The 27,813-nt window shown below is 38.7% G+C and overlaps 2 protein-coding genes across 5 annotated transcripts; one reads left to right on the forward strand and one right to left on the reverse strand.

Moving 5' to 3' along the window:
- Positions 1–73: 73 nt before the first annotated feature.
- On the forward strand, positions 74–7,783 carry tmem87b (transmembrane protein 87B). Of its 4 annotated transcripts, none has more exons than XM_088422093.1 (19): positions 74–230; positions 1,311–1,371; positions 1,468–1,559; positions 1,635–1,769; positions 1,862–1,915; positions 1,999–2,167; positions 2,344–2,405; positions 2,479–2,662; positions 2,752–2,851; positions 2,943–3,036; positions 3,254–3,324; positions 5,242–5,351; positions 5,442–5,500; positions 5,568–5,671; positions 5,743–5,816; positions 5,900–5,967; positions 6,190–6,242; positions 6,342–6,372; positions 6,460–7,783. In XM_088422093.1, the coding sequence occupies exons 1-19, from the start codon at positions 84–86 to the stop codon at positions 6,499–6,501; spliced, it is 1,710 nt and encodes a 569-aa protein (XP_088278219.1). In that variant the 5' UTR covers positions 74–83; the 3' UTR covers positions 6,502–7,783. The 4 variants fall into 4 exon arrangements, with proteins under 4 accessions (XP_088278219.1, XP_088278220.1, XP_088278217.1 ...); XM_088422094.1 differs by lacking the exon at positions 3,254–3,324 and adding an exon at positions 3,498–3,569 and having other exon boundaries at positions 5,243–5,351; XM_088422091.1 differs by having other exon boundaries at positions 5,242–5,500.
- Positions 7,784–11,767: 3,984 nt separating this feature from the next.
- fbln7 (fibulin 7) lies at positions 11,768–27,274 on the reverse strand. Its single transcript, XM_088421711.1, has 8 exons — positions 26,977–27,274; positions 26,091–26,253; positions 23,844–24,020; positions 19,535–19,660; positions 19,322–19,459; positions 17,149–17,286; positions 16,655–16,793; positions 11,768–12,814 (listed from the first exon to the last, which is right to left on the reverse strand). Exons 1-8 carry the CDS (start codon positions 27,049–27,051, stop codon positions 12,442–12,444), a joined length of 1,329 nt encoding a protein of 442 aa, XP_088277837.1. The 5' UTR covers positions 27,052–27,274; the 3' UTR covers positions 11,768–12,441.
- Between the last annotated feature and the right edge of the window lie 539 nt (positions 27,275–27,813).

The raw sequence follows: 27,813 nt of genomic DNA on the forward strand, positions 1-27,813 counted from the left end.
CTGCGAAGTGACCGACAGAGGAGCATTCTGATGTGGTGCGTTCATGTCACCTCGTGAAGGAAAGTGTTCACGCGTTAGACGCTATGGCAGCTCTTCTAACGAGTACGTGGAGCTGTTTGACAAAACGGAGTTTCTGTACATGGACATTTCTTTATATACTCTCGCTTGTTACTATAGAAACAGCCGCTGCTGCTCCAGAGACCGGATTATGGAAAATTACCGTTTTACGTGTAAGTATAGAACGACCAATTATTGATACAGCTAGCCGTGTTAGCCGTGTGATGCTAGCTTGGTGTCATTTAAGAACGCTGTCCGCCGGTAAACTTCTCTTGACTATTTACAAATTCACGTCATAACAGAATATTTTAAGCCCTTCGGTTTTTTTTTAATCAGTTAGCACATGTCGTGGAACACGTAAATTGATGATAAATCGAAACATTGCTGTTTTCTTGGCTGGTTTAGCTAGCTCCAAGTTGGAACGTCGGTGTAATGTATACTATTTTGCTTTCCCAAAACCCTTGGGAGAAACATTGCTGGTGTATTTTTATGTTTACCTTGCTTACTTCTTTGGACGTTTTAACACAATTAAAACACAGAAGAGAAGCTTATCATTTAGTGTTTATTGTTTACCTTACAGACCAGTCAAATCCATTGAAGCTCGATAATGAAATGCAGACGTTTCTGATGACTCTCACGGCGATTTTGATTTTTGAAAAAAATATCTTCAAATTTGGCCTAGTGCAGTATTGCTTACACAGTATTTATTTTATTTCACTTTATTTTATCAAACTACATATTACTTTAGTGTAAGGCCATGAAAAGAGGCTGTGTAAAGGGATGCAACCTTCCAACCAAACATTGAATATAAATGTAAGATTTTTTTAATAGTTTTCATGTCTTAACTATATATATATATATATATATATATATATATATATATATATATATATATATATATATATATATATATATATATATATATATATATAAAATGTATGTATGTATGTATATATAACTATACCTATACTAAATATTTCAAAAGGGGATTGGCGCTATGGAATAATTATTCCGAACAGAGATTGAGGGTTGAGCTGTGCGGCTTAAAAATTTACTCAGCTATTCATTCAAATGTTTTATTTTTATGAAAACACATTGCCATTTCTAATGTAATAACATAAATTTAGCTCCAAAAAAATGGGTGTGTATTTAAGGTTCATGCTAAAATTTCACCAAAATGTCCTTAGTCCTTACCAAGTAGACCTGGTTACACTTCACTTTTTGTCAGTAATGGAAGATTTGCTCTTCAACAGACCTCAAGACCACTACTGTTACGAAAGTCCATGTTCAAAGACACTAACATTGAATTGAAAGGTAATGCATGAACAAGATGGCAGTCGAAGGTTTTCACAATGAACACACTCTCATTCTGTTAATTCTTGCTTGTTTGTTTAACTTGGTTTGATGCAGTTGTGTCATTTGGCTGCCCTGAGGAACTAACATTCACCATTCACTGGTATTTGAAATACTACCCCTGCCACAATGATTTCAATAATATTGACGTAAGTATGACCATTTAAATATTCATAGGGGCTGTCCTTGCTTGATGAGAAGATCAATAGATTTTTTCTGTGTAGGAAATGTACGAGCGAACACCACTAAGTCGTGGGGTAAGCCTTGATCCGAATCCCCTCGTAAAAGGAGAATACATCGAGCATGAACACAAGCCAATAATGTGTAACAGTGATCTGCACGCCTTCCCAATGCTTAAAGTAGGTTTTTCTTGCATTAGCCTCTCTTCCTCAGCGCGCTCATTCTCTCAATCGCAATTGTTTTATGCTCTTACTTCCTCCACTTTCTTCAGAAAGCCAAGGCAGAGCCACGAATTGTCAGTCCACCTGTTGAGGGTCAAGAATTGGTCAGTTAAATGGTGACATTTTCCATATGCATTTGGTAGCAGTTTTATGTTGTAATGTGTGTAGTATTTTTCCAATGTTGCAGGATGAAAGTGACATCAGATGGATAACAGAAGAGTACGACGCTGGCACACAGACTAACAGTGGGACAGTGATTAAAGACAATGTCATAGCCTCCACATGGAAGGATGGGCCTTACCTCCTTGTGGTGAAGATTGTGCCCAGTAAACAAGATGCTAACTGGAACTTAACAAGTGAGGATTTTTTTTTTTTTAAACATTAGTCTGACGAATGCTATTTCTGTTTTTTAGGGAATTTCTGGTTGTGTTCCACATGATTCATCCAAATGAAAAGATATGATTGAACTTTGGAAACAAATCAAACATTCATTTATTCTCACTTGTCATTAAAAAAAAACATCTCTTTTCAGTGAATGTGTTGATGAAAGGCAAGCATGGCTACATTTCCATCACAGAGTACCCTCTCATGATTGTAAGTGAACAGCATTTTGTCAATACGATTTGTTGTTTGCTTTTAAAAGATTTTTGATACAATTTGTTGACAGTTCTACATGGTCATGTGCGTGGTGTACATTCTGTTGGCCCTGTTGTGGTTCATCTGGGCTGCTTGCTATTGGAAAGACATACTGAGGATTCAGTTTTGGATCGGAGGGGTCATTTTCCTGGGAATGGTGGAGAAGGCGGTCTTCTGCGCTGAATACGAAAACACCAACACAGTTGGCTCGGCTTGTAAGTGTCCACTGACGTTCTTTATCGAAAGATACAAACGTATTGCCGTTTAAGGTACCGGTAATGATTTCGCCTTTTGGGTTCTTCAGCTCCAGGCTTGCTGATTTTTGCAGAGCTGGTCTCTGCCCTCAAGAGAACTATAGCCCGCTTGCTCGTCATCATCGTCAGCCTCGGCTATGGTATTGTAAAGTACGTCTTATCTGTACACGCCGCTATAGATTTCAAATGAACAAGCGTTGCTTCATTATGAATCTGTTACAATGGGTCTCTGTCCTCTCAGGCCTCGATTGGGAACAGTAATGCACCGAGTGGTTGGTCTCGGAGTTCTCTACTTTGTCTTTGCTGCCATTGAAGGTGTACTAAGGATAACTGGGGTGAGACGTTGCCCTCTGTAATGTAGAAAATAGTTGTTATGGCAGCAACCACTTAAGTAATGCCAAGTGTTCCGACTTGGTACTGCACATACAACATAGCCAAGTATGGAATACAGCAGCGCAGTAGTTTGGTTATTGTACACTTATATTCAGCGTTGAAATAAGAATCCAAATTTGTATGTGCATGTATGTATGTTTTTGTGCTAATGTATTTAAGGGTCGAGACAATGGCCCAGCTCTCATCACAGCAATTGTTCTGGCTGTTTTAGACTCATTCATCATCTGGTTCATATCCTTTCAATGTTTGACCGTCAAAAATCAACGTATCTCTAATAATCTGTCATTTCTGTATCTTAAGGGGTCAGGTTTCTCGTTTCCCTTCATGCAATTCTGTGAACAGTTCTGTTTGCCCCTCTTCCTTGTGCCCACATGCGATTGTCCTGTTGTGTCCTTCTTTCCAGGCAAAAGACTCTGACTTGGCCCTGCTGGCCAACATTCCCCTCGCTCTGCTTGACTCCTCTCTATGCTGGTGGATATCCTTCCACACACTTTTTCCTGCTTTCCCTCTTTCTCCCTTGCTTTAAAAGCAGTTAGACCAAGAGTTGCATGTATATAATTGTCTGTCATAATAAGACGTCATAACAAATATTGCAAACCAGCACTCTCTTTCTTGGGTTCTATTCTGCCTAGTTGCCAGTAATGACATCTCTTGGTTCAAGAAAATTTGCATGGATTCTTTCTCTGCCTTAATATTGCTTCTGCATCCCTGTACACTCACTGTCCACGTTGGTACATCAACACACGGTAAAATCCATTCATATGCTCACAGACTAGATTTGTATCAAGAATTCTGCCTTTACAGAAGTACAGTATTACAGCTATGCAAAGCAATCCAAGTGAAGTGATAAAGTCGCTATTGCATTGGTACTGAAGAGTTCGTATCAATCCTTTACAGATATTTATTTATGTTATTCACCGGTCCCTTTTGCGATCCCTTATTGGTGCATGCACATGGGACACAGCTACCAGCCCGCCATGCTATCGCTACAATCATTATTTTCAGTATCTTCAAATCCAATCCAACTTTATTTGTTAAGTACTTTAAAACAACCACAGCTGACCAAAGTGCTGTACAGAGCAATAAAAACATCGTAAAACAGATACAACAGCTCACGGACATAAAACGCTAAATCTGATAAGACAAATGAGTAAGGCTCCAAAAATAGAATAAAATGAAAGATGAAAAGAATAAAATAGCGAATAAAAATGGTAGGGATAAAAGAATAAAACAAATACTGGTACCATGATTTACTTGGTATCGATCAAAACCAAAATCTCAAGTATCAAACAACTCTAAACTGTAGTAATGCATACTCACTTTCAATTGGCACTGTCATGAAGGCGTTCATTCAAAATGTTTTCATTGTTGTGGTTGTATAATTGCACTGCCTAATCAAATTAAAAATATAAAAGAATAAACTGTTTAGTTTTACTGTGTAAAATAGCTCAAGAACTCTACAACTTAAAGACTGTTTTATAATTGAAACTGTATTTTAAAAACGCTTCTATGCACATTTATTTCATTTGACTTTACACAATCAGTATTTTAGGGGCTGTTCAATAACCGAGCCAATCTTAGGATGTGGGAATACGCTTATGTCTATTTAAATGACATGGTTATTTACTGCGTAAACGTCTTTTATACTGTTTATGTATCAACACATATATTTCTATAATATTTCTAAAACAAAGCATTTTGTCAATGGTTGCACAAATCTTTGCCATGCCCAAAAGTGACAGAGATGCACAGGTAAAAACATCAATGACCTCTTGAAGGCATTCGAGAAATAGCCAGACATACAGTGAAAGTTCAGTCAGATCAACAAAAAGCAACTTGAGACAGAAATAACTGATGCAACTCACTATATGGAATTTATTATACTGAAATTAACGTACAACACCAAGTAAATACCTCAAATAACCAAGTTGATGCTACAGCAAATAATCCTATAACTCTATAAAACATTCATAGAACATAATTTGCGCCACTGTTCAATGACATCTCTGATCTCTCGGCAAATTGCATTCAACATTACAGCCACTCAGTCATTTTGCATGACAGATGATATATTTAATGGAGTGTGCATGTGCGAGTATGGAGTTTGATTTGAGTTGAGTTGGGCATTTACCTTGACTGCCAGTTTACATATTTGTCAGTCTGGCTCAAACCATCAAGACTCTGAAGCTTAGAAAAAACCCAGTCAAGTTGTCCCTCTATCGGCACTTCACAAACACACTCATATTTGCTGTCATCGGTGAGTCCAACACTCGTTTTTCAACAGATATGTGTGTGTGTGTGTGTGTGTTACGGTTGCTGGTTATTTATTTATTTTTTAATCTATCAGCTTCCGTCATTTTCATGGGTTGGACAGCCAAAAAATTCCGTTTAGCCGATTGCCAGTTGGTAAGTATGGCATATCTGTATTGACTGTGTCGAATCAATTCATTAAATCAAGACCATTTGTGCTCAGGATTGGATCGAGCTGTGGGTAGAAGATGCTTTCTGGAGGTTTTTGTTCTCCCTCATTCTACTTGTCATAATGTTCCTATGGAGACCATCTGCAAACAACCAAAGGCAAGAAGTGCAAGTTCTTATACACCTTGTTTCCTCTTCTCTTTTTCCTCATTGAATGTCAACACCCACAGGTATGCCTTCACACCTCTTATTGACGACTCAGATGATGAGGAAATCGAGGAATTTATTGCCTCTGCAAACATTGGTGCGGTAACTTAAAAGAGTTGTGTTTCGTTTTAAATACACTGGCTTTTCTCCTCTGCTATGGTCTCCTTTTCCCTTCCGCAGCTGGAATTAAAATGAGAGTCACAAAAAATGAAACAAATGGGGCTGTGAAATCTCCAGAAGCAAACACGGTCAGTAACGCGCTTGAGGTTGTGTCAAGTGTTAAATAATAGTCTATTGATTATTCAGGAAGCACTCTATTAAGTGTAAGGGTTTTACCGTTTTAGTCGATGAGTCTGATTTGAGTCTTGAGCTGAAAATGTTTGGCAAAACCTCCAAGAGCCACAAAGAATCTGCATTTATAGGCTTCTTCCGACAGGCGGCAGTGTTTATCTCTTTTTGTCTTCATCCAGGAAGAAGATATGAAGTGGGTTGAGGAAAACATTCCGAGCTCTCTCACTGATGTGTAAGTCATTAACATTGATGAATATTCAATTTCGTGGTTTGAATTAATGCGATCAAATAAGTTCAGAAATATTAAGACTGCCGTTGCCATTCTTTTCAGAGCCCTCCCAGTCTTGCTCGACTCCGATGAGGTATTCCTGATTAGATCTATGTGCCTATGCCATATGTTGAAACATGAAATGTTGACTACAGTTTACCTTACTGTTTTTACTGTGTAGGAAATCATGACAACCAAGTATGAGATGTCCAAGCTGGAATGAAGGCAAAACTTTGTGTGATCAGCAGGTGACGAGGAGGGCAAGCGAGTGGCGACTTTTTTTTTTTTTTGGGGCTGCAGACTGGCAACTCGTTGCTGGTAGCGCTCGACTAATGCCCTTCCGCCGGCCGAACTTTCTTCTCTCAACATATGTGGTTCGTCTTTTCCTGATAGAATCAATTTGAGCCCTTCTTTCCAAAGAGATGATGTCATTTAACACATTAAGTGCTGTATTTATCTGCATTTTTTTTTTTTTTACAAGTAAATACAGAGGGCCTCATGCATGAACACACTCACAGATGCACACTGTTGTGGGGCTTTCAAATGAGATGCTTATTTATGAAAGTAAAGCTAATTAGTCAGATCATTGAACTTGATCTTGTCGATTCGAAGTGGGATTTAAACACAAGGACGTCTCGTGTAATTTTGCGACAGGATGTTGACATGACAATATTGGAAGAAAACAATTTGCTTCTATGCACTTCCGCCGTTAAAACTGTGCCTAAATGTCGTTCTCGTATGAGGCCTGATATTCAAAAAGTCTCAAATTTGTTGATGTGTCGTTCAATGTGTGAGTGTTAAGATGAAAGACTTGGCCGTTTGTACAATTAAACCACAAGGGTTCTGTCGATATGTACTAAGAGAAAGAGTCCTCGTGTGTGTGTGTGTGTGTCTTTGGAGCAATATATTGTATAAAGAAATTGTGAACTGTCATTCTTATTTATTTGTGACATGGGTGTTGGCTAAGTTTACTTCTATTCTGTTTACAATGTCTTCAGAGCTGGACCAATTTCAGTGTACTGGGCAAAAGGCAATTCGTTTTTTTTTTTCCTTTTTTTAATTATTAATTCTTTTTTTCATTAATGATCAAGCCTGCTTTTTGTACTCATTTTATTATTACCGGTATAATTATTTCATTTACTGTCTAAAAATGTTCCCTTAGCACTGTCGTCATGTGTGGGATGCTTTGAGTGGTTAGCAAAAGCACAAGTTGATCATCTCCAGAGGATTATTTTATTCTAATGTCAGTGTTGATCTTCATTTCCCCATCGGGTTTTATGGAAAAGCAATTATAGATGCCTGATTTAATGGCATTATTCTGCCTGAGTTATGAGAGGTTACGTCTGGGTTGTTTTTTTTTTTTTTTTTTTAATTGTATGTATGCATTTTTTTTTCCACGGTAAAACGTGTTCAATCTTAAGATTATTTATGGAAATATGTTGGTTTTCAGGAATATAATTTGCTCTGTTATTACTGTAATAAAATCAATTGTTTTACATAGGATATTGGACTGTGTCATCCCATAATGTGTTTCTTTCTCAATGGGCTTCAAAAACAGATCCAATACAAACACCGCAGAATTATGACAAATGCTAATGAAACACAGAAGAGATTGAAAGATGATCTTGCTGTGAAAATTGAAACTTCTTAAAAGCAGTTTGATCGTGAATGCTTTGCCACTTCAGTCTTATTTGTTTGGCGTATCATTAAAGATTCTGATATATAATACTTTTTTCCACCTAAAATAAACTATTGGTTTTAAAACATGCAGATGTAACTTTTGAAATTTGGGCTCTCTTTTGAAAAGCATAATATTGACTTAGTTTTGATAACATTAGTGAGTTGAACATGTGTTTCTTGCGTTCTTTTTTTGGGGTAAGATGCATGTGTTACAGTACAGCAAATACAAACATACACACAGCCTGGGGGAAACATTAGATAACCTTGGGGCGTTTTCTTTGAGGTAAATTCACCCTTCGTCAGAACAACAACTGACATTCTTTTTCCATTTTCCTTCCCTCTAGCCCGGAAGTTGCCCTCCATTGGCCTTTGTTTTCCAACCCCCAACAACTTAATCACAAAAAACCCAATGCATAAAAATCTAATCAGAAAGCATAATGTTCGAGATTAAAAATCAATGCTTGATTATGATTCTAATTCATTGATCACAATCTCATTTTAACACCCCTCGTTTTAATTTAAAACTCAATGAGAATAGAAAAAATGCCACTGTGACCAGACTGACAAAAGAATATCATCAGCATTCTCAAATTTCTGATTTAGGGACTGTAATAATGAAATGCCAAGTTCCCTTGAACTCTTTGTCAACAAAAATGAAAAGCGGCTATGATAAAAAAAAAAAAAAAAAACATCTTTATTTAGGCAAAATAACATTTTAAACATAAGAAAGAGGTCAGTGAGTTGCAGCGTTCCCCAAATGTGTAAAGTGTATCAATTTGGCATTTAGTATCGTCTTCCTTGTATCATTCTCCCCTGCGTGTTTGGCCCGCCGCATCGAAACACTCAAGCCACCGCAGGTTTGAGCCCACAGGCCAAAACACATTGGAAGCTGGCTCTGCCTCAAGGCCTTCCTTGTGTATTTTCACCATTTCTCCCCCTCACTCTCTCGCCAGCAGCAAATGGCTTGAGTTAGCAAAGCTTGATGTTCTCCAATTGTCTCTGGCAACATCCTTCCTCCTCGACTGAATGGATGCAACATGTGCCTGAGGACAAGCTATGAAAACAATAACACTAGTGTGAGTAGAGCACGACATTTGACAAACGCAGTTTGTTATGGGACGATGTTCAATCTTTTTTGATTTGGAGTTTGCCAGATAAAAATTGAAATAATTTGTTCCAGGGTCAAACTTCCACTACTATATCTCCGGTCTTGACTGTGCGGGCAATGTGTAAGTAAGATTTTGCCGTTCTTGCTTATTGCGAGGGGAAAAATTAGTTCATTATTCCATCCATCCATTTTCTGTAATTAGTCAGATATGAACTACAGTAGGCCCTCTCACAGTACACTTTTGGCGAGAAGTAGGATACACTTTGGTCCCCGGCCAACTACAGGGCATATACAAAGGATATTAAATCCCGACACATCCCTATAAACGACAGTTTTTTGTCAATAAATATTTAGTTTTTGTGACAATCAATCAGATTGGTTGACCTGTACAACTTTTTTTATTGTGAATGCCTTCAAGAGAGAAAATAAAAATTCTGTAACTGGCAGTGTGCAAACCCTTCTAAATGCGGGTGTGGTTGTACTCATAAGCAGGCAATCCTGCTGAAACCCAGTACGAGTTATGTTTCTTTGGATGTACAGATAAAAAACAACACAGGCATGGGGAGAACATGCAAACTCCACACAGGAAGGCCGGGGCTGGAACCTCAGAACTGTGAGGCGGACGTGCTTTGGAAATTCTTTAAGATCATTCTCCTGATTGCTATTGGTACATTGAGATCAACTGATAATGTGAAAGTTATTTGAGGACTCTGGCTTGCTCTCTAATTTGTGACCAAAAAATGTGCTAACTTTATTGAGAGTTTATCAAAGGCATTTTAAATAATGACAGGTCCAATTTAGCATGAGGTGAATGTGATTGGTTAATTCTACCAAAGCCAGATCCCTAATTATGAGCGTTATCACTTGTGCAACTACATTATCTCAGTTGTTTAGTTTTACTTCTCCTCTCATTTTTTTTTCTCATCACGTTGTGACTCATAATTTTTCAAAAGTAAATGTAGTATATCATAAAAGCTAGGGGAGGGGGGGTCTTTTTTCCTTGTGGGACTTTGGAAAATATCATAGAGAAGCAGTGACTTAACCTAACCTGAAAGTTTATGGAAACCGGAGTACATATAAGTACAAGGAACATGTGATATCCTCAAGCAGTGATCAGAACTCCAAACTTCCCAACTTCAAAGCAGACATGCTAACCACCAGAGCAGTGATTCTCAACCGGTGAGTCAGCTTGAAAAGTGGGTCGCAGACAGCTTCAAAAAATATTCCGTATTTGTAAGACTGCCACAATAGTCCCCATCTGACAACGGTTGGGAACCACTGCACTAGAACAACGGAACTCATCGTCAATGACACATTCTAAAATTAAATGTACATCATACATGCACCTTTTTCCAAAATTCGTATTCATCATACAAGTTTAAAAAACGTTTACCGATGTAAAAAGTTCAAACAATTAAAACGCCACTGCTTTTGAATTTGCTAAGAAATGATGTGTGTGGTTATGCTGCACTATTAAAACCTTCCTTTTGTGTATTTTTCTTCTCCCGATTCTCTCCTTCTCTTGCCATCCCTTGTTTGGACTTGCTTGACCTTTTGGGGATTAAAAAATAAACGGCCAAAGAGAAAGCAGAACACACACAGTTAATGTTATGCTTGCTGAACTGAGCTCTTGTTACTTATACACTACTGCCGAGCAACGTTTGTTACCGTCTCGCGTGACATCATGCAAGACAGACGCTCATCTTTTGAAACAAGTGCTATAAAATACAAAAAAATAGCACATACTTTCTTCCTCCCTCTGGAAATATATAATTTTAAAGCATATGTAAAGTCCTGTATGGAGATGTGAGAGGACACAAGGAAGGAAGACAACACACGTTGAACATTAGTGTGTCATTAAAAAAGAAAAAAAAAGACTTGAGATGTTTTTTTTAAATTTGACAGTTCCCATATCTCGGATGAGTTCCAAACAGCTTTGAAAGTGTGCTGAAAACTTCCAATGTCATCCATTTAGAGAAGATTTTATTGCTATCCACAATTTATTAGTCCCCTGAGCTTGGTTTTACTGCCTAACTGACTTGAAAACAAGCGCTGGCGCACTGTTCAGCAGGGGCGTGCTGTGACCTTTGAAGGGGCAGGTGCTCAAAGTAAAAAAAGGGCACGAATGTAACTGATGGCGTTTCTGCACTCATTGCCAACTCTGTGTTCAAACTAGGATTGCACGAGATTGGAAAAACACACAAAATGTGGTATGACTTTTGAAAAGTGGATTCTCAAGTACCCGTACCGGGTGTCCGTATTGGGCCGGTACCTTGCCCTCAAGGTATGTATCGATACTTGCGATGACAACCGGCACTAATATTTCCATTTTAATGTTAAAAGCTGGTTAACCTCTTAAAAAAAAAAATCAACTATTTACTTCCATCACTGCCTTTCAATTTAAGCAAGTTTGCAATATAAAACATTTTGTGATATGTCTACAAGATCGTTCAAACTGGACAATGTTTTTCATGCGTTTTCTGCATTATACAGTAATATATCTTTGGCTTTTGTGGACCGTGGGACTAAGAAAAAATACATCAACCAACCAACCGACACGGTAGTCCTGACATCATCGAGAAACTTGTGACCAAGAGTTGAGGTAGTAATAATAATTGAAGTCATTTTAAATGATTTTGTTTGATTTAATTTTTGAAAGGCAACAAAATGGCTTTCACAAACAAAACAAAAAAATTGACAAAGGGGCACATTGCGCATTTATGTCAAAAGTACCATGGCAGTGATATCCATGGCAACTGTATAAGCCTGCTAATCGGCGTCAAGTGACATAACAAAAGCGGAGATGTTACACTGACTTTATTTCTTTATGTAGAGACAATATTCAAAATTGTCTGGCTGTTATAATCCATAAAATACATGTATGTATGACGTGTGGTATAAAATGTCCTGCTACTGTAGATCATCTACTCTTACGAGAACAAAATATTCTTAGTAGGAATGAATAGTGTGCTTATATACAGTATATGATGAAAAACAATGCAAAAACCAGCAATACAACATCCAAAATAAAATACTAGCGGTGCCTTAGTGTCTCAGAGGAATTCACCATCAAGGCAGGTAGCAGAACAATTTTTCATCCGTCTTGAACGAGCACATCAATTGGAATCTTTGAGGCTGTACAATTCGATATTGACTCACTTTCAGGCTATTGGCCCTAGAGGAGGTCCGCACCGTGTCACCGGGTGACATAGTGCTGCCATATGTTTACTGTAAGGTAGGATATTGATAAAATGCCTGCACATTTGTCATTCTTTTACATTCTTTCCAACATTTTAGAGACACACGCTCTGGCCGGTGACCGCCCACAACAGAATGAAGATGGTCAATACAATCAGTTACGAAGCCTTAACTTCCTCAGAAGTTATAGGGTGACACCAGCACGTGGACCCTGGCCACGTGCTTTGCTTGAAAAGTGCGGTCGGTGTATTCCGACATGTCCACGTCCACGTTGATCTCCTGTGGCCCGCGCAACTGCTGGACCAGTATCAGCTCGCCAGTTTGTCTGTCTGAGCGCTGCATAACAAAGGTACCTCGCGAGTTTCCTCCCACAATGCCGAAGCGCAAGCTGTCTGGCCCTGCGCGCCCGGGGGCCCCGGCGGTGGCCATACGGAAAAGGGTGGCGGGCGTCTGTACGTTGGACGGAAGGGAGAGGTAGTGGAAAGAGACGGTCTTGGGAGCGAGGTGGCAGGAGCGGCTTTCCATGGGGCAGGGATTCCTCTCGCACTGACTACACAACACAGAAACACATCAGGTTAGAGGCACAAGAAAGATAAATACTGTTCCATTTCCTTTCCACGTGTGGTCATGTTTCATATTTGAAGACCCGTTACATGAAACTTCAAATTCACACTCTTTTGGGCCTGTGCGTGAAGCCCAAAAGTGGCCCAAAACTCGCCAGCAAGCGCATTGAGGACACCATGATGCCACACACCGCGCCCGTGCTTAACATTAGTGTTTACGGGTGTACCTGCTGATGTTAAAATGGCTGTTGTACCTGAGCAAGAAAATTCAGGAGTAAATTACATTGCGGAGGGGAAGGGCTATTGTTGTATTGTTTTGTTTTCTGACTTGTTTCCGTCTTTTTGAGCTTGGAATTGTGACGTCTGTAACTTGTTGGTTACATGCGGGTCAGAAAATAGTGAGCTGACAGTTCAAACTGCGGGTTGAATGAATGCGACCCGGTCTCTACACCGAAGTCGCATGATGCAAGATCGGCTACTGATCGGACTCATACACAAGTGGCCTGAATTCGGATTTGAAAAAATCTGATCGGTGTCCTTCACACTGGGATTAAAAGATCAGATGCAGGTTGCACAGGGACAAAAATATCGAATTCGGGCCCCTTCAACTACAGTGTGAACCTAGCCCTAGAAGTAAAAGGGCAACTGGAGGGGGCATTTTCTATTCCTCAGGGTAAAATCATGTCCATCAAGTCAAGTCTATTTGTATAGCCCTGAATCACCAGAGTCTCTAAGGGCTTCACAGGTGAAAAAGAAGTCATACAGAACATCCTAAATACACAACAGCATCCCTTGAACAAAGCTCCCAGAAGGGGAAGGAAAAACTCAAAATCCCCATCTGGGGAAAATAAGAAACCTTCAGAGGGGACCGCAGGTCTTCCAGGCTCAACAGGGTACACTAGAGTGCTAAAAATAACACATTGTGCCATATTAGGCAGTACGTGTCCAGTGCAAAAATGCCTTGATAGCAGGCAAGGCCCTTATCTGGTGGATCCGTCTTAACAAAAGTGCCATACTAATAAATACGCTCTGAAAGATCTGTTTCTGCCCAAACACTTTTCCTTTTTTTTTCACATACGCTATTTAAAATTAGTGACTGAAGTATGAAAGTTTCTTAAATGTAAAACCAAACTCATCAAAATGCTGTGATACAAACCGCCCAAGGAGCATGATGGCAGTTGTACTCTAGCCCTACTGTACAGTGGACAAAAAGGGGCAAACGGTGCTGCAACTTCCACAATGCAACAAACACAGGAATGAGGTAAACAAACAACAACAACAAAAACGCAAAGCAAACATGCAAAACTACTAAAACAACACAACATAAAAAATGAATATTAAATAGAAGCAATTTATCAAAGAGCAAAAATAAACTGTGAGATTAAAACAGTTAAAACAGCTGCAAAAAAAATGAAATAAGAAAAACGGTGGGGAAAAAAGCAAAACGATTCAATCACAACCTCCCCTCTGACATGTACATAAACTTAAAACTGAAAAATGAAAAAAAAAAAAAAGTGTCACCAGTAACCAGGTGAGAGTAGAAAAGCAGCAGCTATGAGGGAATCACAAGTCACAGTTCTTTATGGTCCAGTGATGTACAGTACTTTATGAGGTTCACATAAATATCTCCTTGTTGGGAAGTACAGAGCCAATTAGTTCACCACTACATTTTAAGCCTTGAGCGGCAACACATCGTGTACATGCAAGTACTTAACAAGATCATGAAAGCACAAGACCTCTATAAGCTGTGATAACTAAGTCTATGTTTTCAGCACATTTTGTACTACGTGTATTGTGTTTTGCACATATTTAAAGGTCTAATTTTAATAGAATGGTTACAAATATTTTCTGGCTAAAAACACACTAGAAAAGCTACAATTGTGGCTACAGGTATTTGCAGCAATGAAATCTGGCAAATGAAAGGGAAATGATATTTTTCCTTGGTTGGTATCAACTGCAGTGTGCAGAAAATGTGGTTATTAAGAATCAACGATGACATCCAACATAAATATTGTTCATTGGTCACCTCGAGAGGTACTGTGGCATCAGACTAACGCCGTTGCGAAAACTGCCTCAACATCCTGGATCATACTGAGAGACGTATTTCTATACTGTGCATTTGGATACCTCTGCACTTCAAATGACATTTTCTTTTAATACCACTTTGAATCAATGCCTCTCTGATAGCGTCAATTCGAACTTTTTAGTAATGGTAGAATGTTTTAGTCTGGCGAGGCTATACGTTTTGGAATGCGGTATCTGATTGGGCTAAGCTACAGTGCTAGGCCATGCTTTGCTTTGTCCATGTCGGTGTCTGCCAAAAGCTTCAGTCATCTCTGCTGGCATCCCAATTGGACCACACCGCCGGTTCAGTAAGAGCGCACAGTACCATGTTTCAGTCCTTTCGACCAGGCAGCTTGGCTTTACAGACACGTTGTAATGTTCCTCAGCAATTGGACGACATTAAAGAGAAAATAATGTTTGGCGAAGCAGTTGCGCTGAGTAAGCATGCTCTTGTCACATATGGTTTGCCTCACTATTATACAGCTTTAACCACAAATCTTATTTTTGTAGTTTTTGGGCTTCTCATGTGGCTTCTGTGTCTGTGTGCGTACAATCATCTTGTCGTTACTTTTAGTTGCACTCCAAGGTTAATAATGATGAAATACACTCACCAGTCACAACATTTGGTACAATTGCACATGTAAATATCCCATTCAAGATGTTTGTTGAAAATTTTGCCTGTAGCAAGATAACTAGTTCTTCAGAAGATGAAAATCACCGTGAGCAGAAAACTTACACATGCAAAAACGTACAGCATCTCGATAGTAGAGCTGGGTGAGACTTGCTATTTTGGTATTGATTGATACCAAAACAACACTGGTGTCAGTATCGTTGACACTGATGACGATACCAAGTACTTCGGGGTTGATTAAATATTAAATACAGAATTTAATATGAAATATTTTGGTATTTTAAATAGTTTGTACTAAAAATAACATTTTATTAAACTTTCTTGCTCGGTTCTTAACATTGACATATGTTCTTTAAGTTAAAAAAAAGAACAAAATAAAGGAATATGGGAAGGTATTGGAAGTACACTCCTAAACCTACCTATCTACCAAACTTCCCTCCCTGCATCCATCCATCCATCCATCCATCCATCCATCCATCCATCCATCCATCCATCCATCCATCCATCCAGCAATCCATCATAGCAATCGCATGGTGGCCAGGCAAATTTGTCACATGCATGCGCTAAAAAAAGGATTGCGTGAGGAACCCATACGAAAGTACAAAGAAAAAGTAGAAAGAAAATAAATAAATAAATGTTAAGGATCGATACAAAACAATATTTAAATAGCCTTTTTGTGTCGATTGTATGGATTATTGGATCGATATGAACAGCCTTACTTTATAATGAGTCTACAATTACAATCAATTACAATGCAATGGAAGAGAGGTTAGGATCAATGTGCACCTTAGCTCAATTGCAGCGTGTATCTTTTTATTCTAGTAAAGAATGTTTTGACCAAAAACAATAAAGCATGAGCCAACAGGACTGAAATTTATGCTCTCTTTGACATAAGGAAGTATTACCTTCTTCTCGAGTTAATCTCCGCTTTCAGAGCTGATTTACAAAGGGAAATTTGGACATCATTTGATGGTTATAAATAAACCCAAATGCAACTTTGACATTTTAGTTTCTTTTTTCCTGCTATTACTCAAAATGTCCCCCAGGAGCCCTTTCTCATTGAGCACAACACGAAGGGCCGAATGAAAGCTGCAGGGCGCTAAAACAGTAGCAAAAAAAAAGGTGCACGTACAGGGGCGATGTTTTGACGTAGGTGATGTTGCCGTGGGAACGGGGACAGTCTGGGTTGACGCACTGAAAGCCTCCCCCAGTGTTGATACATGTTGTTCCTCGGCTACAGTTGTGCTGCTGGTTCAAACATTCGTCCACATCTGGAAGACAAAACAGTGGAGGCATGTAAGTCGAGCGAGGGGCAAGCAGCCAGAGCGTCGGCAGTCTGAGCGCCGGGTGCTGAGCACCAGTTGTTTATTTGGGTTTTCGGGTCAGTCTCTCATAAATGCTTCATGTCCTAAAGATCCTTTTTTGCTGGGAAATGCTGAGGTCAATCACTCCCGGGCCAAAGGTTTTGCTCCAGAAATTAGTCATGAGGAGAAACTGGGAGTTTGGAAGCTTTTCGCCGCGGTAAATCAGAGGTAAAGCCCCTTCGTTCCTACACACCCAGTCAGATCCGCAGCTGGTAAAGCCTTGTGAATGGGCCTTTGTCCCTTGTGCCCTCCTGTCACTCACCTTCGCAGCTCCGCCCATCTGGGAGCAACTTGTAGCCACTGGGGCAGGAGCAGTGGTAGGAGCCCGGGACGTTGACACATTCATGGACGCATAACGTCCCTCCTTGGTCCAGACGGTAGACTTCACACTCGTTGACATCTGTTCAAAACAGGAAAAGGCAGGCATCTCACGACCATGCGGGGCTGCTGTACACAGGACGGCAGGAATGTTTGGGATGGAGGAAATTCACCATATTAAAATCACAAACATATGGGAAGGCTGCTTCTGTCTGCGTTGCCCTTGTGTTACACACATTATGAATAGAATTGTGTTGAAAAGTGTTGAAAGCTTTCACACCTTCACCTTTTATTTTGATTATTATCATCTTTTTTACTCCGCCATATTTTGCCATTCAATTCCTTTCAACGTTTCTCGACCGATTCGAACCATTCCAACTTCAACACATTCCGAAATTTCACCATTCCTGGGTTATAATTTTTCTTTTTCCAAACCTTCACAGTTTTCCCAAGAGTCTATGTTTTTTTTGTTTTGTTTTGTTTTATTTTTTACCCCAAAAATCACATACTACATTAATTCCAAAAGGGCGATTCAAAAATTGTTCCCATTTGAAATTCTAAATGTTCAGCTCAAAATGTCTTGCTATTACATGAAATTTCACATTTTTTGACCATTTCTCATGTTATCACGGTTCAGATGATCTTTACTATTACATTAAAGCCATAAAATCAAATGTTTTTTATTTTTCTACTCAAATTTTTACATTTTTGGACTAGTTCCACCTGTTTCAACTTTAAACTGTTCAGTATGTTCTGAACACATTTTTTTTTACAAAGTGTAAAAGAAACTTTAATTTTTGACATATTCAAATGTTCCAGCATTATATTGTTTAACTCATCCCTACTTACTACAATTCTTTTCCCCCAAATTTCTAAATAAAGACTAACAAAACTGCTTTTTCATATATCCATATAATTCATTATCTCTCTACATGATTCCAAAATGTTCATTATCATTCCATGTAAACTAGAAATATTTTTTTCTAATATATTCCATGCATTCATCATGCTTCCATAATTTTTCATTCAGTTTTGAGCATTTACACGTAATTTGACAGTTTAAAAGAAAATCCCCACACTTCAAATTTTGACGGATTCAAATGTTTCAGCATTATATTGTTCAGCTCATCCATACAATTGTTTCCCCCAAATTTCGAAATAAAAACTCATGATTTTTCAAAAATCCATATAATTATAAATCTCTTCACATGATTCCAAAATATTATCATTCCATATAAATCAAAAAGAAAATCCATTGTGTTATAGTCCATGCATTCCAGTTGCTTCCATCAGGTTTTAGCATTCACATGTAAAAATTCACAAAAAATGCATTCTCCCTTTGTTATTCTGTCTTGCAAACATGACCCACATACAGTAGTATGATGGTTCTTTGCATTCTTTTAGATTGAAGCAGAAATCATTTTTAAGTAATCGCATCGTTTGAATCAAAAATTGTTGATAATCGAAAATCGATTCTGAATCGAATCGGAGACTCCAAAATCGAAACTGAATGGTGAGGCAGGCAAAGATTCCAACCTCTAGAAATTAACCTAGTACACTTTAAATCCAGCTAATCAGTGTTAGGCAAAGTACTTCAAAACTGTAATGCATTATTCATTACTTATTACTGTCATGTCAAAGTAATGAGTTACACTACAATATTACTGTATTTGAAATGTAAAGCATTAGACTAATATTGCATTACTTTTATATTACGCTCACCACCATAACTGAAAATATGGATTCGCTATTCTAAACGTAGCTCATTACGCATCCAGTGAAACGTTGGTTTAAGCCTAACACCAGTACACATTATTTAATCTGTATTGTATTGTAAACCTTTAAAGACAAGATACAAAATCTTTTTTTTTGTACTTTAATCATTCATGTTGATGCTCCCCTGTACATTACGCTTGTCTCTTACTATTCACATTCAGTATATTGTACATCCTAAAGGCATCTGAACTCTGACCTAAATGAATGCTAATCAGCTTGTGACTTTTGGACAGGATTACTTTGTTTGTTTCAGACTGGCCTCCACCGATTAGCAGAAGATTCATTTATTAGTGGATGTTTTCTTGTGGAATGACTGCACATCATACTCAACGGTGGCTCACCTTGGCAGATACTGTTGTCAGAGGTGCCACTCATGTGGAAGCCTGCATCACAGCTACAGTGTTGTGCCCGGTTGACTTGGGCGCAGCGGGGTTTTCGGCTGAATGCGGGGTCATTCATTACGCTCCACTCAGGAGGGGCTGCAAGCAAGGAAACAATATAATAAGGCCTATGCCGCTAAGAAAGAGCAGCGCGCTTTATTTAGTGCAACTTACCGGTCTGAGTGCGATGCTGGCAGTGAGCGCCACTCCAGCTCTGTGAACAGGTGCATTTGTATTGGTTGACACCTTCTACGCAGGTACCTCCATTTTGGCAGGGGTTGCTTGCACATTCACTGATCTCTGAAGTTACAGGAGACAGGAGGATATAAATCCGATGAGAGGCACGTCTCGCAAGATTGAGTCCACAAGAACGAGCTGGGATGTGATTTTTTTTGCAAAATTTGTAATAAAATGATGCCAGCACAAATCCAATTCACAAAATGTTTTCTAAAATGTTTTCTTTTACTGAGAAGGCTGCAACACAATTAATGGTCTTACTTGCAAATGAAACAAAAAAGGAGAGTGGCTATTTTTTTTCAGCAGCAGCTTTCAAAATACTGAATATTTAACAATGTGTATATGGATCCTGTTGGTCGTGATGTATGGTGTGATTTTTCTTTTTTTTTTTGCCATGTTTACAGTCTGTCTGCCAAATATATTACCATCATTTTTTTCAACCAAAAAAACAATCAACATTTATTTTTAGTTTAAACTGAGATTTTAGACAACTCACAAGGCAAACATTTTGGGCAAGATGAAGTAACGTCAAACCCACAAAACACACATTTGAGATAGCTTGGTTTGTCAGCATGAACGTGTGCAGTCATTTGCCTCCATTAAGCTACCTTTGAAATGTAATTCGACTGCTCTTGCAGGCACTTGGGCACTGCTAGCTAATGGCTAATTTTTGCTAGAGGCTGCGCTAAATACTGGCAACAGGCCCTGTGCAATTAAATGCCAAAGTAATTAAGTTATTTGTTTCTGAATTGGAGATTAAATGTCATTTGAGAATAACATTGTCCCGACTAGTGACTCACTCCAGGAGCAAGTTTGTGCTGTGAAAAGAACCAAGTCGGTCGTTGTTGTGACACGCTTCCAGGGACTTCAAAATAAAAGCATTTGTTTGTAGTTTGACATTTCACCTTGTTTGGCACGTGTTTTACCACGGACCAGTAACAAGCAGTGCAGAGCATTCTCTTGTGTACTCTATTGCTAAAAATACCAGCCAAAAGAAAAAAAAAATATCGGGCCATGCAAGGACAAAAAATCTCATGGCGGTCTAATCTCACAATATGTCATTGAACAAGATCCTGTCCCATCCCTAAAAATCACTGTCCCAAGAGCTAACATTTCTCAGTGAGTTATGTTGCAATATTGATACGTCATCATTCTGACTACACTGAAGTCAAGCGAGTGAACCGACGCAATGTTAGTCACTCCATTTGCAACATTTTTAAAGAACCATTTAGAAGTGCTGAATGTATTATGGGCAATTGAACAAGTCAATTATAAAATAAAGTACAATACTAGGTAAAGTAAAAAGGGGTTATGATGCAGTTTAAGTCACCTGAAAATAGTTGTAGTAAAAAAGCTCAAAGAACCATTTGCCTGTGCAGCAACAGTCGAGCAACAAAAAAACATAACAGGAACATCTTAAATTTCCATCCATCACTCATAGTGCTCAGTCCAAAGTTCCAAAATGAAATCTTGAAAACAGAACACTTAAAAGTTTCATATGATGGAAACACTGACTATGTTTTCACACTGTTATTTAAAAAGTAAAAGTTTGTTGGGCTTTGACATTAAAACGGTCCAGCCACATCACTGTCTACAAATGGATTCATCCATATAACTGAATTCTCCTGACACATGATTCTTTCCGCTTAAACATGCACAAACGGCATCAGCTGCATTACCACAGACAAGAAAATGACAAGATAATAATAAGGCTGTAGAAAAGGGGGATAAATACGCATAGACACGAACTACAAAGATCTAAATTAGACGGATCCCTATAAAATCCATTTTCTGAACCACTTATCCTTGCTTGGGTTTCTGTACTTCATTATCGTTGATCTTTGAAGTGTTGAGGACTGCGCACAATTAAAAAAAGAAAAACAAAAAAACACAATATTTCAATTTAAAATGTGAAAATAAAATGTTACATGAGTGGTGTCCATCACACATTGTTTTCACTACACTTTCTAGTAATAGCAAATTAAGGTTCATTCAATGAGTAAAATGTGTAAGTGATTTGCGCTGTTTCAACAAATTTAAAGGGACACTGTGTAAGATTTCAAAAACTTGCAAAGAAATGTGTTCTTAATGACCAACAGTATGTTTTGAATATAATCGTAGGTCTAGTTATCATTAAATTATGTTACATTGGGTGGCAATTCTGCGGAGGCTGCCATATTTGTAATAGTTTCGGACAATGCTAAATGCAGCCCCTCCTGCTGTTCGTCATAAAAAACTGTCAAATCTTACAATGTCCCTTTAAATCAGCCAAAGTTGATTTGGAAATTTCCTGCAAATTCATGAAAAGTGAATTATTAACACTCACGATTGGATTAAAGTGTGGTGTCAGCTTTATTTTAAATTTCACAAAAACAAATGTATCATTTACCAATTAGGAAAGGGTAATGTGCTTGCATTTTGTGGGGCTCCTAAATTAATTTGAACAAAGAAACATAAGAGTAAAGCCATTTTTGACACTTAAAAATCCTACTGCCTGAAATTTAGTGCGCAAGATGGTATATTTATCACTGTCACCAGCTCCGCAAATTCTGAGAGGAGATCCAGTTCAAAACTGAGCACTGAAGCGATAGTCAAGTGGATAACAACCAACTCATGTAATTTTGTTTGGCTTGTCTGGTGGCCTCCATATGGCTTGGACCTTCCTTGAACAGCCCGCTTCACTGTCCGTACGAAATGGTTTTACACTTATTTAAACTTAAGCTTTTTTTCTCTCAACGCCGTCAATAGTTTTTGAAGCATGGCTAAAATTAGAACGTTGCAGTCAGGAATAAATAACATAAACAGAGATAATACTGTTGCAGGGTCATGCCTTCTCATGCTGCTCTATATGCATGAAGGTCAATAAACACACGTTGAAATTTGGGGGGAGGAAAAGTGCTGCCAGTGCAGGCTGATGGGGCAATGAACAGCATGCTTAGCATTCTTCTGCGCTATCAGACCATAGTTGGGATATCATTTCAGCTCCAAATCCCATCTAGCGGCACACCATTGTCAAGAAACATGAGCAAGATCCAAAAAGGAGTGTGAGGCGGAGGGAGGGAGTCTTACAATCACCCAACATACTGCTATTCACGAGAGGCACCAAGTTGGCTGCTGAATCCCCCACAGCGGAAAGAAATAATAGGTGGCTTGTAGAGTTCTTGGACATTGGATGCTGCATTTAGCTAGGCCTTCAAGCAGAAAGGAAGGTTCTACTCTTCTCTGGATTGTTAAAGGTGATAAAAGTGAATTTACAGCTTTTCTGTGTTTTTGTGCACCCCTATGGACAAAGAATAGAATAGAATAGAATAGAATAGAATAGAATAGAATAGAATAGAATAGAATAGAATAGAATAGAATTTGGAATTTCAATCCGAATTGGGAAGCAGTAAAAGTTGAATTTGGAATAGAATTTAAATAAATCTGGAATCAGAGTTAGAATTTGTATTTAATACAATTGAATAGAAAGAAACTGAATGAAAACTGAATGGAAATAGTGTAGCTGTTCATTCGCATGGCTTCCATGTGGACTGTGCATTGTCAGTTCCCAAATGAAGAAGTTTGGAAACATCACCAAAATGCAAACACATTGAGATGCCAAGAAATCCAAAGGTATTTACACTTCATAAAGCACACCTGTAAACTAAAAGCAAGCATAAAGCATCATCCACACCATAACGCTGACTCATAAAAGACCAAGAAGTGGAAATACAGCATCTTGCCGAGGCATAAGGTGAACAATTTGAAGAAAACTAAATTATGAAAGAAATTATAATTTCACGGCGGCCCCTGTGAGCCTAAGTGGCTCTAGATGATGTATGGATGGATTATAATTCCATCAATAATTTTTCTTAATGTTGAAGATTTAATGCATGAAGATTTAAAGCACCAATCTACAATTCAGGATAAAAAAAACAACACTGATAAGAGTGTGTTTAGAAATATTTGATTGACTCAGTAAAACGGAATTGAATTCGAAGCAGAATTAGATTTGAATTCAGAGTGAAGAGGTGAAGCTAACCCAACTGTGGATCCAAAAAATATCAACCCAATATTTAGGTCAATTTTCTCTTATGTTGTACAAGAATGTACAAGTTGTCAAGAATTGGTTTAACGACCCAGAAAGCCGGGTCTAACTGACCAAAATATCGGGTCGATCATTTTTAACCCGACTGTTTTCAGAGCGTACACTCTGTATACACCTGTAGTTTGTAGCAGTAACAAGTTAAGGGCAGGTCGGACTTACCTTTACAGATGGCATCCACTCCACTCCAGGTGCCATTGTCCAGGCACACACGCGTAGACGAACCCACAAGGTGGTAGCCCTGCGAGCAAGCAAAATGCACCTCATGTCCGGCCAGGTGTTTGGATCCAAATTTTGTACCGTGCTCCAATTCTTCCAGGGGCTGACAGGTGGCAGTGGCTGCGAGTAGAAGAGGAAGAAGGAGGAGGAAGCAGATAAAGAAAAGGAAGGAAGGAGAAAAAGGAAAGAGGGAAGATAAGGAGGAAGAATAGGAGAAGGAGAAAAAGAAGCAGGAGGAGGCTGATCACACGTGGGGAACAAGAAGCCTCCCAACATCCTCTCGCATTCTGTGCCTGGGGATATACACGTGTCACTGGGCAGTCTAAAACGCGTCATTAGCAGTGGACTGGAAAGTTGAATGCCTGAATAATATACAGTATTAACATTACATAACATTATGAACTGATCCAATTTGGACTTTTATGGCAGGTTTCTGCTTCCTCCATCGATGAAGATTGTGAGCAACTGTTAAATAGCAACTCCGAGTTTTGTTCTGTTGTGCCTTGAGACCAATTTTGAAGTTCAATGTTTTCCAGATGAACAGGATAAGCTTCATGACGGAATCACGCCACATGAGAAAAATGTGTGCACACAAACAGACAAGAGAACGCGTAATACTTTTCTTTTTGTTTTTAGATTTCAAATTGTGAACGGTGCAATCCAAACAACGTATATTCTACGCATGACATATTTTAGCATTTTTATGTTTTGGCATTCGGTTAAAAACTATGCATGTTATTGGGGGTTTCACTAACAAATTAGGTAAATAACACAATTTTGAATGACCATCATAATGACAGATGGCCTTGAAATTCTTGGATGAAAACAATCCCAGAGTAGCTGGCATCCGCTGTCTTAGCTGAAACCATCACGGGTGAATCATCAAACACGTATATTCGTAGGCACCGTTTTGATGTCTTTTAACCTTGAACGATACAGGATGCTTCTTACATAATTTGCTCTCCAACCAAACGGTCACTTTGTTTCAAGGGTTCCCTGCTAAAGTGTTTAATTGTTGATCAAATATTGTTGACACATACAATTGGTTCTTAAACTGGGGTCCCTGGACTCCAGTAGGTCCGCAAGCTGTAGACACTAAACCAGTTTACTTTCTGCTTCAAATTTTTAAAGTAAAACATTTGACATTTGTAGCTTCTACAGAGCTCCCAATCAAAAACAATGTGAAAGTGCTGAAAGTGTGTTTTGCTCATGTTCTTTGTTTGGTAATGGGAATTAATCTTGCAAGACACTTTTGGGGAAAAAGAAAATTGAGTTGTTGGAATAATCACTAAGTATAATGGAAAAACACCAAGTTGGCTATACTAACTGCTTTTATATCTTAACTCTTTCAGTGCCACGGAATGTTCGTCATGTGAAATACTTAGGTTTTGTGCCAATGACAATAATCCTCATCAGTTTTTGTTTTGTTTTTCAAATGAATGGATAGATGACACTCGTGGCCAGCGCTCCTCTTAAATAAATGCACTGTTGTAATGTACTTATATATGTACGCAAACTGTTATTTTGCCATTGAAAACACATTTTCACTGTTTTGGTTCATGTTTTATCAAAGAGAAGAACTCATGAGATGTTTCAAATGCTACTAAAAATATATATTTGTGTCAAAGTGTATATGTGCATGGATTTTTTCTCCTTTTGTCCAAAATAGCTTGGTGTCACTCAAATGACCTGGTTGCAAACACTGATTACTTAAGAACAGAATAAGGTAGAATCTTATTTTCTTTTTCTAGGTAAAGAATGGAATCCAATCTCATATATGGTACCATCAATGTCTACGTAGTCATACAATACAATATTCTGTCGGCCTTGAAAGATGTGTCAAAATGCTGCACTGAAGGAGTTAAGGAGATGGATTAATAATGCTATCAATTCATTTGCGTTTGATTAAGGTTGAGGTTAAATCGTTAAAAAAATGGTTGGTATGTCCATATGGCCTAAATGAAAGGGTCCCTGGTTTAAAAAATAAATAAAAAAGGTTTGAATAGCCCTGTCTGAAACTTTCACGGGCGATACCTCGAGTACATTGTGGTTAGCCCTATAATTTTGCTCTTTTCATGTAACCAAACTATCGACAATCCGCAGAACAGTTTTATATATGTACAAGAGTTTTGCATCCCCGTAAACTACAGTTCAAATGTCGAGGTTTCGATGTGATAGTTTAGTACTCACAAGCTGACTGGTCCGCTTGAGGCAACTTGGAGACAGAATTCTGTAGCGTTGCCAGTTTTGACTTCATAATCCGGAAGCCCTCAGTGAATCGAAGCTCCTGGCCTTTTAAAAACTTCTCCATCTGTCGCAGCACCCCGACCACTTGATGTTTATCCATGCAGGTCTGTGAAAGGAGTGATATCGAAAGGGGAAAAAAAATCAATGTAATTGGAGGAAATGTGTACTATATTTGCAAACTGAGAGTAAAACATCTTGTATTCAACATCATCTACTACTCTATATCACATAAAAGATATACACCGTCAACCCATTGCTTTTCTCGGTAAAACCCAAAATCTGTCCGGCAGATGTTTGTAAGACATCAGTCCAAATGCTGTTCCTTTGTATATTTTGCATGGCAGCAGGACAGTTTCTGCTTATTGGGTGATCCTGAATGGCCAATACCAAAAGTTGAAATAGCGCCACAGTTACTCGAGCAAAAGTAGACGTCAAGTTAGTACAGGGTTACATTTAATCCTTCCTGCAAGGTTTTATTAATCACATGCTCATTGAAGCAATTTCTCAGGGGCGGCATACCTTGAATTCCTGTACTCCTATTTGTAAGGTGGGGTGGGGGGGCTTGCTACAATAGAAACTAGCTTCCAGACATTAAAATTGATCATGCACATAATCGTACAGATGTTGGATGTTGCTGAACATGCAAGGTTAAGAGGAAATGCCTCCCGCTGACAAAACATGAGCATCCAGATGCTGCCAAAAAATCTAATTTTTCCTGTCACTTTTGGATGATTTCATCAAAAGATTAAGTCACACACAAAAAAAGAGAAAAAAGGTGCTCTTAATTCATACTTCCAAACATCATGCCAGTCAACTGATATATTCTTACCTGAACTGCAGCTCGCCCATGAACAGCTGTCAAACACAGCAAAAGCAAACACCTGCACCAAAAAGACAGCCCCATATCTCCACAAGTTCACTAATATAGTATGTTCCTCTTTTAGGAATACCCTGTTAAACCCAACAGTTACGTTAATAATATTTATAACAGGCGTCCTTCAGTTGGACTCGGAATGTTTTAGTGGGATGCTCATCAGGTGTCGAAGATGGATCGACGCTCCTGGAAAGTTTGGTCTCTGAGTTCTGCACGTCGCTTTCTGATGCAAGAATCCCTCCCACCAATGAAGACCACAATCTGAACTTTCTAGTAGACTTAAAGCACAGATACAGCTTCATATGATCAGTTAATAACTACGTACGCGTTCCGTAAACTGCATAATGGATATTTTGGAATAGTAACGTTAAGATTGTCTAGAATGCGTGAATGACAATAATAACTCTGGTTGTATCCAAAACACAGCAGTTAGAATCCGGTGTTAGTAGCCAGGAACAGTTTTTAACTTTAAAAAATTGTTTGATTTAACAAACTGTTTTTATGTTTGTGTGTTTGTTTTTTATGTATAATTCTTAAGATCTTGCTCTCGTTCCAACCTCACGACGGATGCGTTTGCGATTTCAATACTATTGTTCGGAGGGTTACAGCGACATTTAGTGGCCAAAGAGGAAAGCGCATAGTTCCTGAAGCCGAGCGCGTGTAAATACGATATAGGGCGCGTCTCCAGTTACTCATGCACAATCTGCAAGTGTGAATTTAAAGAAGGAAAAATTAAAGAAGGAAATCAAATGTCAGCTGTTTTATCCACGGAAAATCACAACCCGATTCCCC

Source organism: Hippichthys cyanospilos, chromosome 8 (genome assembly GCF_059441005.1).
Source record: "Hippichthys cyanospilos isolate Australia breed blue-spotted pipefish chromosome 8, RoL_Hcya_1.0, whole genome shotgun sequence".
Lineage (NCBI taxonomy): Eukaryota > Metazoa > Chordata > Actinopteri > Syngnathiformes > Syngnathidae > Hippichthys > Hippichthys cyanospilos.

Excerpts from the sequence above, each read along its gene's own strand:
- tmem87b (XM_088422091.1), top strand. The coding sequence starts at position 84 with ATGGCAGCTCTTCTAACGAGTACGTGGAGCTGTTTGACAAAACGGAGT. Across the intron at positions 2,852-2,942 it reads CTCGGCTATGGTATTGTAAA|GCCTCGATTGGGAACAGTAA; the intron begins GTACGTCTTATC and ends CTGTCCTCTCAG. Across the intron at positions 5,817-5,899 it reads TATTGCCTCTGCAAACATTG|CTGGAATTAAAATGAGAGTC; the intron begins GTGCGGTAACTT and ends TCCCTTCCGCAG.
- fbln7 (XM_088421711.1), bottom strand. The coding sequence starts at position 27,051 with ATGGGGCTGTCTTTTTGGTGCAGGTGTTTGCTTTTGCTGTGTTTGACA. Across the intron at positions 26,254-26,976 it reads ATGGGCGAGCTGCAGTTCAG|ACCTGCATGGATAAACATCA; the intron begins GTAAGAATATAT and ends CTCCTTTCACAG. Across the intron at positions 16,794-17,148 it reads AGATGGGCGGAGCTGCGAAG|ATGTGGACGAATGTTTGAAC; the intron begins GTGAGTGACAGG and ends TTTGTCTTCCAG.